This window comes from Agelaius phoeniceus, chromosome 25, assembly GCF_051311805.1.
Source record: "Agelaius phoeniceus isolate bAgePho1 chromosome 25, bAgePho1.hap1, whole genome shotgun sequence".
NCBI classification, from domain to species: Eukaryota; Metazoa; Chordata; class Aves; order Passeriformes; family Icteridae; genus Agelaius; species Agelaius phoeniceus.
This window is the reverse complement of record NC_135289.1, coordinates 5,330,249-5,348,140: the sequence shown is the minus strand read 5'-3', so window position 1 is coordinate 5,348,140 and position 17,892 is coordinate 5,330,249. Positions and strand designations below refer to the sequence as shown.

Genomic DNA, 17,892 nt, shown 5'->3' with positions numbered 1-17,892 from the left:
TTTCAAGTCCCTCTGTTGTGTTTCCCTTTCACAACTCTGAAATTTGTTGGGCAATTCTAAGTTCTGGGGATATTTTATAAAACAAATGAAACCTGAACATTGAATAATGACTGACCCTGGTTGTTACAACCCTGGGGGATGTAATTATTGTTCCATGCTGGAATGCCACCAACAGCTCTGCTGCCATTGGCACTGCCATGGTTGGAGTGATGGCAACACTGGAGTCACTCTCTGGAACAGCAGCTCCAGCTCTGGGGAGGCTGGGAGCAAGCTGGGAATGGCCCAGGAGCCCTCAGCCCCATTTTTCTCCTCCCATTTGCCCCCAGGAAAAGGCACACACAGGGTTCTGCTGGGGGGGAAAGCTGGCAGATTTTCCAGCCAAATGGAGGAGGGTGCTGGAGCTCTTCCTGCTGGGGTAGGAGCTAACCCAGATCCTCCTCCCTGCCTGCAGTGCCTTTGCCAAGGTCTGCGTGTTGTTCAGGGCTCTGTGTGACCCTGAGGGTGAAGCTGGATTCCAGAGCTGTCCCATTCCCAAATCCCTGTCAGTGGTGGGTTTGTGGCTCTGTGGATTCCAGAGCTGTCCCATTCCCAAATCCCTGTCCGTGGTGGGTTTGTGGCTCTGTGGATTCCAGAGCAGTCCCATTCCCAAATCCCTGTCAGTGGTGGGTTTGTGGCTCTGTGGATTCCAGAGCTCATTCCCAAATCCCTGTCAGGGGTGGGTTTGTGGCTCTGTGGATTCCAGAGCTCATTCCCAAATCCCTGTCAGTGGTGGATTTGTGGCTCTGTGGATTCCAGAGCTGTCCCATTCCCAAATCCCTGTCAGTGGTGGGTTTGTGGCTCTGTGGATTCCAGAGCTGTCCCATTCCCAAATCCCTGTCAGTGGTGGGTTTGTGGCTCTGTGGATTCCAGAGCTGTCCCATTCCCAAATCCCTGTCCGTGGTGGGTTTGTGGCTCTGTGGATGCACCAATGTTGGGCTGTTTGTGCCCAAAACACCCTTTATCCAGCTTGGACAGTTTCCCTGAGTTTGGATATGCTGTATAATTATGTTGAAGTGGTGCTGCTAATTAATGCAAAAACAATTAAAAGCATGAGTTTGTTTTAAAATAACCTTAATTTGCATAATTCACCCTCCTCCACTACTCCAGGAGCCCTCAGCTTTTTCCTGACACTTGATTTTTCCAGCCTTTTTTCTTTCCTGAATTCCCCAAGGCTGCCTCAGCCCTGTTTCCCCTCTGTTTTGGTTTAAGGTAGGAAAGTGTTTTCTGGGGATGCAAACCCAGGCAGAGCCAGTGCTGCAGTTAATGATGTTGTTAGTTAATGATGTTGTTAATTGAAGTGGCTTTTCTCAGAGCTCAGCAGCTGTGCCTTGGATCCCCATTCCAGAGGATCCATCTGGGGGTCAGACCTGGCTGCTCCTCAGCTCTGGAGCTACTTTGGAATGGAAACTCAGTGGTGGGGTGTTGATCTCCAGATGTTGTCCCAGCAGTGGCTGCTGCTCCAGCACCCTCCTCCATTTGGCTGGAAAATCTGCCAGCTTTCCCCCCAGCAGAACCCTGTGTGTGCCTTTTCCTGGGGGCAAATGGGAGGAGAAAAATGGGGCTGAGGGCTCCTGGGCCATTCCCAGCTTGCTCCCAGCCTCCCCAGAGCTGGAGCTGCTGTTCCAGAGAGTGACTCCAGTGTTGCCATCACTCCAACCATGGCAGTGCCAATGGCAGCAGAGCTGCTGGTGGCATTCCAGCATGGAACAATAATTATTTGTGGGATCTGCTGTAGGAATCCTGCTGGGGAAGCTGCAGGGAGCTGCTGTTTCTCTGATCTTGAAGGTATCTGGGTCTGCTGGAGGTTCCTGGTGACTCATGGCCATGGGAGGATTCTCCTCACTCATTCTGTTCACAAGGTCCTGCCTCAGGCCAGATTGCACCAGGGAAGGTTCAGGTTGGATATCAGGGAAAATTTCTTCATGGCAAAGGTTGTCCAGCCCTGGCAGGGGCTGCCCAGGGCAGTGGTGGAGTCTCCATCCCTGGAAATGCTCCAGAAATGTGTGGATGTGGCACCTGGACATGGATTAGGAGTGGACATGGCAGTGCTGGGACACGGCTGGACTCAGTCTCAGAGGGCTTTTCCAACCTCAAGGATTCAATCAATGATTAATTATAATCAATGATTATAATTAATGTGACAACAGGTCAGGTCTCTGTAGAGATGCAGCTCTTCTCTGGGCTCTGAGCTCTGTGGAGGTCTGGAGGCTGGAATTCCCTGCCCTCAGCTGTGGGAGCTGCAGCTTCCTCCCATGTTCTCCCACCTTTCCATGGGGTCTCTGTGTACCTTGCCCTTGATTTTCTGTTCTGCCCTTTTCCCACCAAAACCAGAGGGAGGCCAGGCAAAATGCTCCTTATCTCCAGAGTGCCTGAACCCCTTGAGTTTTTCAGGAATCAGCCATGATTAATTTAATCTCCTGGAAAAGAAAATTTGTTGCACCAGGGTCAGATGCCCTCTTTTCTGCACAGTGCCATTTTCCAGCTGTGGCATGGGAATTCTGCTGCCCCCTGTGTTGTGTGTACATCGTGTACTCTTGTCAGGATACCAGGGTGAGTGTCCATGCCCAGCACTGGCATTTGGGGATGGACAATTTCCAGCAGACAGCTTGGTTGAGGAATTGTGATTCCATCTATGCTCCAAGAACCCTCTGGATATGATTCAAGTTTCATTAAATTCTGAGGCAGAGCATTGAAATAACTTTTCTCAGAAGAGCAGAGGGAGCTGTAAAGAGGAATTTTTTAATTAGATCATGGATCTAATCTTCTGGAAGTTTGGAGTGAGCAGAGCTGTGCCTGCACCTCCTGGGATGCAGCACTTGTTCCCTGCAGAAGTGGGATGGAGAAATGGAATTCGTGCCTTGGACGGGGCTTGGAGCTGCAGTGAGGGACAGATGCTGATTATTTTTCCAGCACGCTCTTTGTGGTGATCCCTGTGCTGTCTCCTTTGTTCCTGGGGATCCGATGCCTGGCTCTTGTTTCATGTTTTCCCAGTTGGTGTTTGGTCACTTCAGTGCATCCTTTAACCTTCTCTGGTTACCAGGATGGTGCTGCCTGGGTCAGCTTTAGAAACAAACACCAAGTGCTGGGACGCAGCCTTGGCCTCCTGGAGCTCAGTGCTTTGGGGTCTCCATCCCTGCAAGCTGCTGGTGTTTGGGGAATGAGTTTATCCCTCAGCAGGAGCTGCAGGGCAGGGAGAGCCCAGCTGCATGTTTGGAACAGCTCAGGATTGTTATTCCTGCAGAAATTCAGAGGGTGTTTGACTTAGAAAAACAGGCCCAGCACAAGGTGACTCTTGATAATCAGGAAAACTAAGAAATATCTTTTCCAAGCCCAGGTCTTCCCAATGTTCCCTCTCTTTCCAAGGTATCTGTTGTTTTATCATCCAGCTCCTGTTTTACAAGCCTTGCTTGGCTGTTTCTCTGCTGTCACCACCCAGACTGGGATCCAAAGACACCACACTTGGCCTTTTTATCCCATATCTCCAAGTTAATCCATTCATCATGAAATCCTGAAATGGATTAACTTGGAATGGACATTAAGGTTCATCTCATTCTGTGGGCAGGGACACCTTCCACTGTCCCAGGTGCTCCCAGCCCTGCCCAGCCTGGCCTTGGGCACTGCCAGGGATCCAGGGGCAGCCCCAGCTGCTCTGGGCACCCTGTGCCAGGGCCTGCCCACCCTGCCAGGGAACAATTGCTGATTCCCAATATCCCATCCATCCCTGCCCTCTGGCAGTGGGAAGCCATTCCCTGTGTCCTGTCCCTCCAACCTTTATCCAAAGTCCCTCTCCAGCTCTCCTGGAGCCCCTATGGGCTCTGGAAGGGGCTCTGAGGTCTCCACCCCTGGCAGTGCCCAAGGCCAGGTTGGACAGGGCTCAAAGCAGCCTGGGATAGTGGAAGGTGTCCCATGGCAGGGGTGGAATGGGAAGAGCTTTGCAGCCCCTCCCAGCCCAAAGCATTCCATGATTCAGTCACCCCCTGTGTGGGGCTGAGGAGCTGTGGGTGCCCAGGAGGCTGGGGGTGGTGGTTTGATGTTCAGCCAAGAGCCACACAGGGCCTCTCTCCATGGGGGTCTCCAGCCACGCTGCTCAACTGCAGCCATAATTCCTTCAAAACACTCCTGGGGGAGATCAAAGAGCTGGGAAAACAAACTCAGATCTGAGCTCTGTGCTTATAGAATGCCAGGATGATTTGGGCTGGAAGGGATTTTAAAGCTTGTCCCCTTCCATCCCCTGCCATGGGCAGAGGCACCTTCCAGTAGCCCAGGTTGCTCCAAGCCCCATCCAGCCTGGCCTGAATCACTTGCAGGGGTGCAGCAGAGGGTGTTTGCTGCTGGTTTGTGGCTTTCACCAGCTCCTTTAGGAATTCCTGTGATGGTGTGTTGGTCTCCAGATGTTGTCCCAGCAGTGGCTGCTGCTCCAGTGTCCTTCCTGGTGGGATCTGCTGTAGGAATCCTGCTGGGGAAGCTGCACAGAACTGTTGTTTCTCTGATCTTGAAGGTATCTGGGTCTGCTGGAGGTTCCTGGTGACTCAGTGGTCACTCAGGTCTGGCTGTAGGGGACAGGGACAGGTTCCTCCAGCCTGATGTTTCCCAGGAATGGTGCAGAATTCCTGGAGATATTTCAACCTACTGAGTGGTCATAGGATGCTTCTAAGCTTTCAAGTAATTGTTTTGTTAAAACAGGGTTGAGGCTCAAATCATTTCAAGGCAAAAAGGAAAACCCCTCTGTTCTGGAGAGAGGCTGGGAGAGCTGGGAATGTTCAGCCTGGAGAAGAGAAGGTTCCAGGGAGATCTTAGATCCCCTTACTGTGACTAAAAGGGCTCCAGGAAATCTGGAGAGGGACTTTGGACAAGGGATGGAGGGACAGGACAAGGGGAATGGCTTCCCACTGCCAGAGGGCAGGGATGGATGGGATATTGGGAATTGGGAATTGTTCCCTGGGAGGGTGGGCAGGCCCTGGCACAGGTGCCCAGAGCAGCTGGGGCTGCCCCTGGATCCCTGGCAGTGTCTGAGGCCAGGCTGGACAGGGCTGGGAGCACCTGGGACAGTGAAGGTGTCCCTGCCTGTGGCACAGGGTGGAATGGGATGGAATTTAAGGTCCTTTCCAACCCAAACCATTCCAGGATTCCTTCTTTGATTCTGAATCTTCCATCAGGGCTGCTGCTCTTCCTGTGCATGTCCCAGGTCCCTTTTGGGGGTAAAAGCCTCATCAGCTTCAGCCCACGTGCTCCAGCAGGCCCAGCAGTGCTTGGAATTCCACTGGTGTGATCCCAGGGGTAGTGTTGCTCCTGTTTTCAATATGCCATTCTCTACCCAAACCTTCCCTGTTTTCTCCTCTGGGAGCAGTGACAGCCTCCAGGTTTACCCTGTGCCATTGGCTGCTGTTCCCTCTGCAGTGAGGCTGTGGCCAGCCCCTGTGCCCTGTTTTATTTGAATATATTGTTTTTCCCATCATTCTTGTGGAACTAGGAGTGTCAGCCTAATCTCTCCTGGTTCCTGTTGACTTTTCCAACAATAGATATTTGTTTCAAGCCTGGTGGTACAACACTACTGCTCCTTTCTCTGGTGTTTTTCCCTTTCTCCTGATTCCCAGTGCAGTTCTCTTGCTGCATGCGATTCTGTGGTGTCCAAGAGTTTTCTAGGTGTCCACTGAAATAAAAAAACCTCAAGAAGGGAATATGGGATCTGTGTTACCAGGTATGGCAGCACTAGGAAGGTCAGGATGTTGGGATCTGCATTCCACACAGTGAGGTTGGAAGGAGGGAAGAGGATGAGGATTTGATATTTCATCTTTCTCCAGCTGTGGCTGCACAGGCCCATGGGGTGCTGGAGGCTGCTGGGGAGATATTGCTCATGGAACACAATTCAGGAATGCAGTGCTGTGGAAAGCTAAGGAAGGTCTTGGTGGGTGAGGAGAGGTGTCCATGTTCCTTGTGGGATGGGATCAGTGTTAAATAAAGAAAATGTATTTATCAGGAAGATACCCATTGGGATTTAGGGTGATTTGAACAGCTCCTGTTCCACACTTCCCATGGCTCTCAAGCCATTGGATATTTTTGGACCTGGACTCCTCCCAGCTTGGTTAAGCTGTTGTTTGGGGCTGTCTGAGGGGAGCTGGTTCAGTTTGGGATTTGGGAGCTGTAACCACAGCCAGATGATCCAGCATTGCTTCCAGCCTGCTCTTGTGGAGGATCCTGTACATTCCCAGGTCTGTAACTCAGCCCTGGAGCTCCAAGTGAACTCCTGGGGTTATTCCTGAGCTGTTTACTGAGAAATACCTGGATCTGGGAGCTCACCGAGGGCTGCAGCACTTCAGGAGTGGGCTGGTGGAGTTCCTGCCAAATCCCTGCAGAGTTTCTGAGCTGGCTGCTGCTGGAGGTCCAAGGCACAGGCCTGTGCCAGGCCCTTCAGTTTTATCTTCCTCATTTGTACTTTAATGGATTTTCCGGTGCATCCCTGCTCCGTCCCTGGAAGGATTTGTTTCAGCAGTGACCTGGTTTCTCTTCAGAAACTTGCAGATGTTCCAGGGCTTTTCCCCTTAATTATGTGTGTGGAATTCCTTTCCTGAAGTGCAGTTTAATGCAGTTTTGATACAACTTCAGGCAAAAATACCACTGAAAACAGGATTTTTAGGACCTTCTGGAGCAAGAAACTGGATGCTTGTGTCTGGAAGATGTAGGGAGTCTGACCTACCTCCTTGGAGAATTTCTAAAGCAAAAATCTAGGGTTGTGTGGAATTCCTCTCTTGGAATTCCCAGCCCAAGCTGTGATGGTTGCTCTTTTCCTTGTAATCTCCAGCACATGGCCATGCCAAGTTGTTTGCCATCTGCTGCTCCAGGAAATCCTCTGGCTTTCTTGGGGGAAATGGTTGGATGATAATTTCCTCCCTGTGTACCCTTGGCTTTCCCAGGGCCAGTGCTGACAGAGCTGCAAAGCTGCCCCAGTTTGCTCCTGCTCAGGAGGGAGAAGGGGTCTGGCTGTGGGGTCTGGCTGTGGGGTCTGGCTGTAGGAACGGGTACAGGGATTGCCAGCCTTGGAGCTGGAATTCCAGCACTTAGATACTGAGCTTTTCCCTAAGAACTTGTGCTGTTACTGGGGTGGTTTGGGGTGTTACTGGGATGTCACAGGTGTGGTCTGGCGTGTTGCTGGGTGAGGTGTGGGAGTTTTCAGAAGCTGTGGTGCCTCCTGACCTGGTTCCCAGAGGGAATGGTTGATCCCTTGTTGGAGGATGCACTGGGGACAGGGACATAGTGGAATTCTTGCCCAGTGTACCCCTGGAGTGGGACAATCCCTGTGACAGATGAGCTGCTCTTTGTGTCCAGGGTGGGATGAAGAGGTTCCTCGCTGCTATTTTGGGAAAAGGGAAGTTAAGGCTTCTGAAGCAGTTTTTCCATGGGGTTATGACATTCATGCTGAGCTCAGCCCTGGTTTCTTGTGGCAGAATGTGATCCCTGCCTGGCTGTGCTCATGGGAGCAGAGGAGAAAGGTTTGCTTCTCCTTAGGCAGGCAGAAATGTCCCATGAACACCCTGATTTCCATGGCTTGGAATCCACTCTCACATCTCCTGATCTTTGAGGTCTTCCTGGCTCCCCCTCTAGCCCCTGCCTAAGGTCCCAGAGTTGAAGGCTTTGCCTGAGGAATCTGTAAGAATCCCAGTGTAGCTCTATCCACTCCTGCTGTGAATTTCTAGTGTGGAGCATCAGTTTGCAGTAGGCTGCCGCAGTTTTAGTAGCATTCAAATTCCCATTTGTTATTCCCCTACTGAAGGATTCAGTCACACTGGGTGTAAACAGCACATGGAAGTCCCCAGAGGTGGTGGGAATGAAGGGTGCAGGATAAAAGCTCCTGAGTTGGTCCAATATGGATCCCTTCAGGCAAACCCCTTCCAGTGGGCTGGGAAAAGGGGAATAGCAGCTTTGTCTGGTGTGAACATCTGCAAGTGTTTAGAGAAGCATCAAAGGACAGGAGTGAGACCTAGAGATGTTGAAATTAGATCCAGAAAGGAGGAGTAAAAGGGGAATGATTGGCTGGAGTGGAGTGAGAGAACCTTCCAGGCATTGCATTCCAACCCCCCTGCCATGGCAGGGACACCTTCCACACCTTCCCAGGCTGCTCCCAGCCCTGTCCAACCTGGCCTTGGACACTGCCAGGGATCCAGGGGCAGCCTCAGCTGCTCTGGGCACCCTGTGCCAGGGGCTTGCCACCATCACAGGGAACAATTCCTGCCCAATATCCCATCCATCCCTGCCCTCTGGCAATGGGAAGCATCTCCCCTTATCCTGTCCTTCCAGGTCCTTGTCCAAAGCTCCTCTCCAGCTCTCCTGGATCCTCTTTAGGCACTGGAAAGGGCTCTAAGGTGTCCCCAGAGCCTTCTCCAGACTGGACACCAGCAGCTCTCCCAGCCTGGCTCCAGACTCATGGAATCCAGGATTGTTTGGGTGGGAAGGGACCTTCAAGCTCATCTCACCCCCTGCCATGGGCAGAGACACCTTCCAATAAACCTGGTTGCTTCCAGGGATGAGGGAGCCACAGCTTCTCTGGCTAGGCTGTGCCAGGGTCTCACCATCCTCTGGAAATTTCTTCCCAGTATCCCATCTCATCCTCCTTTTGGCAGCAGGAAGCTGTTCCTCTGTGTTAATCCCTTTTTCCCCCTGGCATTGCCCAGCTCCTGGGCCATCCCAGCAGGAGCTCCAGCCTTCCATTCCAGAGCTGCAGCTGGAGGGGAGATGTTTTTCAGTGAGTGTTAATGAGGTGCCTTGTCTGGGTGGCTTTTGCCTGAGTGAGAGAACCTGGAACAACAGGAAAATCTTCTTTAGGAATAACAGCTCACTGCCTGGCCATGGCTGAGGAGCCAGGCTGGGGCAGTGTATTGGTGAGGAGACAGTTCAGAGGATGTGGGTTCCTACTTTCTCCCTCTGAAGTAAGGTGTGAGTAACCTTGGAGAGAGGAATTCCTGCTCTACCAGGCAGCGTTTGGGGTATAGAGGGGAAGGGAAGGGTTTAAAGGAATCTGGTTGGAATTGTGCTGTATTGGCAGGGTTGGATCTGATGGGGTTGGTAGAACAGCTTGGCTGTGGTGGGAGATTATTTTAGGATAATCTAAGGAGGAAACAGCAGTAAATGATGCTGAGAAGGCAAAAGCAGACAGGTCATGTCAGAAGTCCCTTCTCAGTCTGCATTTGGGGCTCTTTGGGGACAGCAGAGATTTGAACTCCCAGCACTTGGATCCTGGGAATGTGGAGGGTGGGCGTGGGAAATAAAAAGGATTTGTGTCCTCCTGGGGTGGAAGTGCTGAGTCACAGAGTGTTCATGTTTTCACACCTGACCACAAACACTGAGCTGCTCTGGGAGAGCTGGGAATGTTCACCCTGCAGAAGGGAAGGATCCAGGGAGACCTGAGATCTAAAGGGGCTTCAGGAGAGCTGCAGAGGAACTTTGGACAAAGGCCTGGAGTGACAGGACCCAGGGAATGGATTCCCACTGACAAGGGGCAGGGATGGATGGGATATTGGGATTCTTCCCTGTGGGGGTGGGCAGGCCCTGGCCCAGTTTGCCCAGAGCAGCTGGGGCTGGATCCCTGGCAGTGCCCAAGGCCAGGCTGGACAGGGCTTGGAGCAAACTGGGACAGTGAAGGTGTCCCTGCCTGTAAGCAGGGGATGGAATAGGATGGGATTTAAGGACCTTCCAACCCAAACCATCCTGGAATTCTATGGGTGATTGATTCCATCCAGGCTCACCTGAGTCACCTGCCCAAATCCAAGCAGGTCCAACATCATTCCTTGCCCTGCAGCTGGGGGAGTCTGGAGGCCAAGGAGCCCTCAGGCAGTGGCAGAGGCAGCTGAGCTGAGCTCCTGCTGTCACCCAGAGTGAAATCCTGGAGTTCTGCTGACCTCAGGAGCACCGTGCCTGCCTTTGGCACACTCCTGGCTGGGACAGGCATGTGGGGCAGCTCTGCTAACTCCATCAACCAGGAGAGCTGATGGTTTGCAATCCCTGGTGTCCACTGCCCTGAGCCATGCAGGAGGGACTGGGTTTGGGAGTGCTCTGGAGCAAAAAATAGGAAAACCAGGGAACTTGCTGGGTTTTGCAGTCAGGAATAACTGACCTTGTTTCAAGGGGTAATTTACCTCCCCAGGATAACTGCCCCTTCTTCAAGGGTTAACTGACCCCTGTCTAGGGATAACTGACCCACTCCCAGGGATAACTGACCCCTGTCTAGAGATAACTGACCCCTGTCTAGGGATAACTGACCCACCCTCAGGGATAACTGACCCCTGTCTAGGGATAACTGACCCCCACCAGGGATAACTGACCCACCCTCAGGATAACTGATCCCCTCCCTCAGGGATAACTGACCCCCACCAGGGATAACTGACCCCTCCCTCAGGGATAACTGACCCACCCTCAGGGATAACTGACCCCTCCCTCATGGATAACTGACCCCTCCCTCATGGATAACTGACCCCTCCCTCATGGATAACTGACCCATGTCTAGGGATAACTGACCCACCCTCAGGGATAACTGACCCCCACCAGGGATAACTGACCCCCACCAGGGATAACTGACCCCCACCAGGGATAACTGACCCCTCCCTCATGGATAACTGACCCCTCCCTCATGGATAACTGACCCCTCCCTCAGGGATAACTGACCCCTCCCTCAGGGATAACTGACCCATGTCTAGGGATAACTGACCCACCCTCAGGGATAACTGACCCCCACCAGGGATAACTGACCCATGCCTAGGGATAACTGACCCCTGTCTAGGGATAACTGACCCTCCCTCAGGGATAACTGACCCACCCTCAGGGATAACTGACCTATGTCTAGGGATAACTGACCCTCCCTCAGGGATAACTGACCCCCACCAGGGATAACTGACCTATGTCTAGGGATAACTGACCCCTCCCTCAGGGATAACTGACCCTCACCAGGGATAACTGACCCCTCCCTCAGGGATAACTGACCCCTGTCTAGGGATAACTGACCCACCCTCAGGGATAACTGACCCCTCCCTCAGGGATAACTGACCCCCACCAGGGATAACTGACCCATTCTCAGGGATAACTGACCCCCACCAGGGATATCTGACCCCCAGCCCTGCAGAGGTTTGTTAGCCAGGTATTTTTTGCATTCCTTGACAGAGGGAAGGCTGCTGGGATGCAGATGTGCCTGCAGCTTTGGGATTTCACCCCGTGCCAGGGGTCACTTCCCACCTGGTTGTTCAAGGCCTTTCCTGCCCAGCTCAGCTTCTGGTGGTGCTGATGCACTTTGGCTGTGTTGGCCTGGAGTGAGGGATGGGAGCTGCTCTGTTGGATAAATCCTCACCCCAGCTCTTCAGAGCTGCCTCCCAGCTGGCTGCCCTTGCTGATCTCTGGAAATTGAGAAATTTCAGGGGTTTTTAGCCAATGGTCTCATGGTGACAGTTGGCATCTGTAAATAAAATCCGGGAAGGATGTGCCAGGACAGTCTGGTGGAACTCTACTACCAGCAGCAATGCACAGGGAATATCCTACTCCAGACCCCATCAACTGCTCTGTGGGAACTGGAAAAAGCACATCCTGCTTTTCCTTTCAGTTTCATGTGGTTAACTGGATGGTTTTTGTGCTTTTCAGGTGCTGGAGAGTCTGGGAAAAGCACCATTGTGAAGCAGATGAAGTAAGTGAGTGAGTGCAGGCTGCAACCTTTTGTTTTTGTGGGATAAAAAATGTCTGGTGCCCTTCTGGTTTGGCTTGGGAATAATAAACTGGTTTCCTTCCAGGATTATCCATGAGGATGGCTACTCAGAGGAGGAATGCAAACAATATAAAGTGGTTGTGTACAGCAACACCATCCAATCCATCATTGCCATCATCAGAGCCATGGGGAGGCTAAAGATAGACTTTGGGGAAGTTGCCAGAGCAGTGAGTATTGCATTTATTTTCTTAGCCTGAACTTGTTAATGAATCCTGGAGTTTCAGTCTAGGCCAGAATATGTTTTTCACAAGATTAAGTAGCAAAAAATCTGTCATAACTTCAGTGGATTGTCAGTACAAAACATCAATATTTTACTGAGGTTCTGGGTAAGAACATTTAGTAGTTTGAATGCTCAAAAAAAAAAAAAAAAAAGAAAATCCCCAAATCTTTCTCTAAATTATTTGAATTTTTGGGAATTTAGAGGTTGAAATTTTGGGAGGTTTGAGGCCCTGCTTTCCCCCTCCTCTCTAGCTCTGCTCATTCCCTGGCCTGTTTCTTGCATTTATGTCCTGCACTTTGAGCTGGAAGTCAGGAAACCTTGATTGTTGTGATGGTGGGAAGGGCACAGAAGGGGAACTAGGGATTCCTGGAAATGTGCAGGAGAAAAGAATTGTGTCAGCACAGGGCTGCATTGTGACTGTTCTGCCTCGTGCAGCAGTTCATCTAGCCCCAGATAGTTTGAATTTATGGTATTTATTTTGGATTTATGATTCCAAGTCCTGGCCAAAGGGCACATCTTCACTCACATATTCACCCAGGCTGTTGTTCAGCTGCTGCTTCAAATCTTCCTGGAGTTCTCTTCCACCTTCCTTGGTGCTTGTTGAAGCTGAGTTGGGATCTTGGAGCTGGAACAGGGAAGATGCTGAATTCAGGTCCTTTCTCATTACCTGCCCATGCTGAGGTGGCTTCACAAGAGCTGAATCCCGTGAATTTTCACCATCCCAAAGGGCAAAAACCTTGCTATGCTTTCCCAGGAAAAGGCCAAATGCATTGAAGCATGGAGTGACCTCCAGAGATGCAGATTTGGCTGTTAACACCTCAATAAGGTGGATTTGGGATCAGCACCCTGAGCTTGGCACATGCAGGGTTTGGGGCTCAGGGGAGAGGAGCTGGTGTTAGGAGGAGAATGCTGGGGTAGGGGAAGGTCTCTCACAGGTGCCAGAAGGACCTGACAGGTCTGATCAGGGTAGGAATAAAAGCAGAGGGGGCTGTAGGGCAGTGTGGGGTTCCCTGTCCTAATCCACTGGATAACCTGGACAAGAGCATGGTTCTGTTCTGGCTTCTGAGGGGGATTTGTCATGCTCAGATCCCAGTCAGTCCATTCCATCTCCTGGTGAAATGTTTTATTAAGGAATCAGTCTCCCTCACTTCTGACAGCTCTGGCAGCAAAAGGCAAATCCTCAAAGCTTTGGTCCCTCTCAGAACTCACTGTTTTTTTTCCCTTTTCCTGGTGCTGTGCCACACCAATAAAGGTTTTCCAAGTAAAACCTCTAGGTCAGTTCATTTTTTTGTAGTGGCACATCAGCATCTCCACCTTTTCTTGAAACATGGCACCAAATGACTGAAATCCCATGGTTTTAGTGGGGATGGAAGTGCTGTGGCCATCCCTGACCAGGGCATTTCACCCCCCAGCCTGGAGCCCAGGGCATTTCACCCCCCAGCCTGGAGCCCAGGGCATTTCACCCCCCAGCCTGGAGCTTCTTCCCCACAATTCCCTCTCTGGCTGCACGAGGTAAACAACCCCATGACTTTTGGGAGAAAGCTGGCTGGACTGGGCAGTGATGAATGAATGCAGAGGTGCTGCTGTTGGTGGGGAAGGTGTGGGTGCACGTGTCAGGCTGTGTGTCTGTCCTGCAGGACGATGCCCGGCAGCTGTTCGTGCTGGCTGGCAGCGCCGAGGAGGGCATGATGACAGCAGAGCTGGCTGGAGTCATCAAACGCCTCTGGAGAGACCCTGGAGTGCAGGCCTGCTTCAGCAGATCCAGGGAATACCAGCTCAACGATTCTGCATCCTAGTAAGGAACCAACACCAGCTCCTGGGCTCTTCCCAGCTCCCACAGTGGGCCCAGTGTGGCTGGAGCAGGGTGGGACTGGGTGGGAGGGTCCTGTGTGCACTGGTCTGACTGGGTGACACTGGGGATGGAGTATTGTTTGTCTTCTCTCTGTGGAGCACTGGGGGAAACCCCACACTGATTGTTTTGTAACATCCCACAAGTCTTAGGGAAAATTTTAAATCTGCCACTTTCCTGACATTCAGCTATTTCCAAAATGGGATCCCCTCACCTGGCAGGTCAGTATTCTCAGTTTTCTCTTTACAGCATGGTGAATTTAATCCTGGAGTGGTTTGGGTTGGAAGGGACCTTTGAGGTCTCATCCCACCCTCTGCCATGGGCCTGGACACCTTCCACTATCCCAGGCTGCTCCAGGCCCCATCTCCTCTGACCCTAAACACACCCAGGGATCCAGGGGCAGCCACAGCTCCTCTGGGCACCTGTGCCAGGGTCTCCCCACCCTCCCAGCAAGGGATTTCATCTGGTTTTGAAAAAGGTGATTTTTGACCAACTTGCTGGTTTCATGGAAGAAACTTGGCATCTTGTGCTAAGGTGAACATGAGCCCAGGTGTGCCCAGGGGGCCAAGAGGCCAGTGGCACCTGGCTTGGGTCAGGCACAGTGTGTCCAGCAGGCCCAGGGCACTGATTGTCCCTCTGCCCTTGGCACTGCTGAGGCCTCACCTCCAATCTGGGCTCACTTTTGGGTTTCTGATGACAAGAAAGTCATTGAGGGGATGGAGCGTGTCCAGGGAAGGGTCTGGAGCACCAGGAGGGGCTGAGGGAGCTGGGCAGGGGGCTCAGCCTGGAGCAAAGGAGGCTCAGAGGGGCCCTTGTGGCTCTGCACAGCTCCTGCCAGGAGGGGACAGCTGGGGGGATTGGGCTGTGCTCACAGGGACAGGGACAGGATGAGGGGAAACAGCCTCAGGCTGGGCCAGAGGAGGTTCAGGTTGGACATCAGGAGGAATTTCTTCATGGCCAGGCCTTGGCAGGGGCTGCCAGGTGAGGTGGTGGAGTTCCCATCCCTGGAGGTGTTCATGGACCAGCTGGACATGGCACCCAGTGCTCTGGGGTTGGATCCTGGAGGTCCTCTCCAAGCTCAGTGATTCTGGGATTCTGTTGAAGTGACAAGTGCTTGGCTGTGTCACCTCCATTGTCCCTGCAAAGGAGAGCAACACTCTTAAATTTTAAATCTGCCACTTTCCTGACATTCAGCTATTTCCAAAATGGGATCCCCTCACCTGGCAGGTCAATATTCTCAGTTTTCTCCTTACAGCTTTCCCTTTCCTCCTGTTCCTGTTCCTGGCACTTCACAGGCAACACTGCCTCCAAACTGTTCTGATGCTAAAATCTTCTTGTCCCATCCTAAAATCAGCACAGCTGCTGAACAACTGGAAGGTTCCAAGTAGATAAACAGGCTGCTAATGGAATATTTGATGAAATGCCTCATCTTTTTCCAAGGGCAGGTTGGTGCAGGAAGGGGAAACTGTTCCTTTGATGAGCAAAACAGTTGTTGGTTTTTTCCTTTTTTTTTTAACTCACATTCTTGGTCTCTCTGCAACAAATATTTGACACTGTGAAAGGTGATTTTCAGCATTTCCAGCTGAAAACTTATCTCAGTTTAAGCTTGGAAAAAAAAAAAAGAGCTTTCATTTTAAGCTTGGGAAAAAAAAACCTTGGAAAAATGAGTTGGGAAGAGCTTTGTGGAGAAGTTTTAGCTGTACCACAGCTCACTGCCTGCAGGGCTTTTCTGTTCAGAGCATATTTGAGCTTGAAAATAAGGCAGAACCCTTCTTAATTTGCAGCATCTTGGCAGGGGTTTGGATTAAGGGAAGGGCTGATGGGAGTTTTCTTGGATTTGTGCATGCCTTTGCAGCAGGAAAGGAGGAAATTCAGGTTCCAAGGGAGGAAAGAGATTGATGAGGGGGAAAGGAAGGAATGATTGAATGGAAAGATGGAAGAAGAGGAGGAAAACTTAAGGACTTGAGCAGAGAGCAGGAATGGAGCTGAAGGAGCAACCTTGGTGTGTGTCTGGATGGCTTTGGAAGAGGAGGAAGATGAAGGCAGCTGGAGAAATGGAGCAGATTGGGAAAAGAGGGCATTACCCTGCTTTTGTGGGTACCTGCTTGACCCAGCTCCCTTCCAGAGGTGGGATTTTGGAGGGTTCTTCCTGTTCCTGGCTATTTGCCACCCACTGCTGGTGTCCTGGCTGCTGTGAGGAGCTGGCACAGCCTGGGATGGGGATTGTACACCCAGGATGAGCCACCCAGGCATTTCCTGAGAAGTGCCCCAGGAAATTCAGCTTCCTGTCCCAAAACCACAGGAAGTTGCACCAAACCAACTTAGTGTTCTGATCCATCTGCAGCTTGGCTGCTCTGTGGTTGGGAAATGCCAGCAGTGGGTTGATTTCCTCATGGCAAATTCACCCCACTAAAGGGCTGCTTCTTCCACAGGACTTGCAGAATTCCCAGGATTTTCCTCTTGCTCCACACATGGCTCCTGACCCTGCCTTATCTCTGGTGTTCCCTGCTTAATTCCCTTGTCCATGTTTAGATCATGGAATATCCTGAGCTGGAACAGACCCACAAGGATCATCAAGTCCAACTCCTGGCCTTGCTCAGGACACCCCAAAATCCCACCCTGTGTTTGGGGGGATGTTTTTCCATGGAGGAGAGCATTGTCCAAACACTCCTTGAGCTCTGCCAGCCTTGGGGCTGTGACCATTCCCTGGGGAGCTGTTCAAGTGCCCAACCACCAAGGATGGATGTCCTGCACCCCTTTTTGTGGTGGGATGACACAGGCTTTGTCTCACTTCTTTGGGGATTTCACTTCCCTGTTCCTCCTACAAACAGCCCTGGAACCTCAGTGTGAGCAGCTGTTCAATCTGTGCCCCATTTGCTGGTTTTCCAGCTGAAATCCAGTTCTGTGCTGGGATTCCAGACCAGTTCTGGCTCCTCAGCAGATTCTGGGGCTGAGACACATGGAAAGGAGGAAGAGAGGAGCAGGCAAGTAACTGCTTGTGAAAATCAGGTAGCATCAAGAGCAAGGCTGCTGTGGCAGAGAGCCAAGCATTTCAGCATAGAATTGTTCCAAAAACTCCCCTTCCTGCTGTTTCCTGCATCATGGGCACTTCTGCCTTGTGCAGGCAGAGCTGCTGCCTGTCAGAGCACTGCCCTGGCAGGCTGGAGATGGTATGGGAGGAGAGGAGGTGGAGGATAACACTAATCCAAGCAATCTCTCCTGGAATCCTGGTGTTTTCTGTGTTTTCTTCTTTTTTTTTTTTTTTTTTTTTTAAGAATACTTGAGTAGCTCCTGGTCCAAGCTGTTGATGTGGAAATGCTCAGTGCTTTTCTCAGCACATTCTGTTAAAGCCCCCTGCAGCTACCCTGGCTTTTGTGGAATGTTGCAAACATTTATTTTTTTTTTAACTTGCCTTTTTGCAACTTCCTATTTGTCTTTCCCTCTGATGTGAGCAATGAGTGTGTGGCTCCCAGCTCCTGCCTTCAGCCAGGGCTGTGAAGAAGCATTTGGGACCTCTGTGCCCACTTGGGGAAGGGACTTAAATCCCATCTGATTCCATGGGCAGGGACACCTTCCACACCTTCCAGGCTGCTCCCAGCCCTGTCCAGCCTGGCCTTGGGCACTGCCAGGGATCCAGGGGCAGCCCCAGCTGCTCTGGGCACCTGTGCCAGGGCCTGCCCACCCTGCCAGGGAACAGTTCCTGATTCCCAATATCCCATCCAGCCCTGCCCTCTGGCAGTGGGCAGCCATTCCATGTGTCCTGTCTGTCCCTGCTCTTGTCCAAAGTTCCTCTCCAGCTCTCCTGGAGCTGCTTTAGGCTCTGGAAGGGGCTCTGAGGTCTCCATCCCTGGAGCTCTCTCTTCTCCAGGCTGACCATCCCCAGCTCTCTCAGCCTGACTCCAGACTCATGGAATCCCAGAATGAAGGGACCTTAAAGCTCATCTTGTTCCACCCCTATGGCAGGGACACCTTCCACACCTTCCCAGGCTGCTCCAAACCCTGTCCATCCTGGCTTTGGATACTTCCAGGGATCCAGGGGCAGCCCCA

General features: G+C 51.8%; 1 protein-coding gene across 1 annotated transcript in view; it reads left to right on the top strand.

Annotated features, from left to right (window-relative positions):
* GNAI3 (G protein subunit alpha i3) overlaps window positions 1–17,892 on the top strand; it is a 31,495-nt gene that overhangs the window by 3,176 nt on the left and 10,427 nt on the right. The window contains exons 2-4 of the mRNA XM_054648713.2: window positions 11,656–11,698; window positions 11,802–11,943; window positions 13,634–13,791. Of these exons, the coding sequence (XP_054504688.1) occupies window positions 11,656–11,698; window positions 11,802–11,943; window positions 13,634–13,791 (343 nt within the window). The remainder of the gene's footprint in view (window positions 1–11,655; window positions 11,699–11,801; window positions 11,944–13,633; window positions 13,792–17,892) is intronic.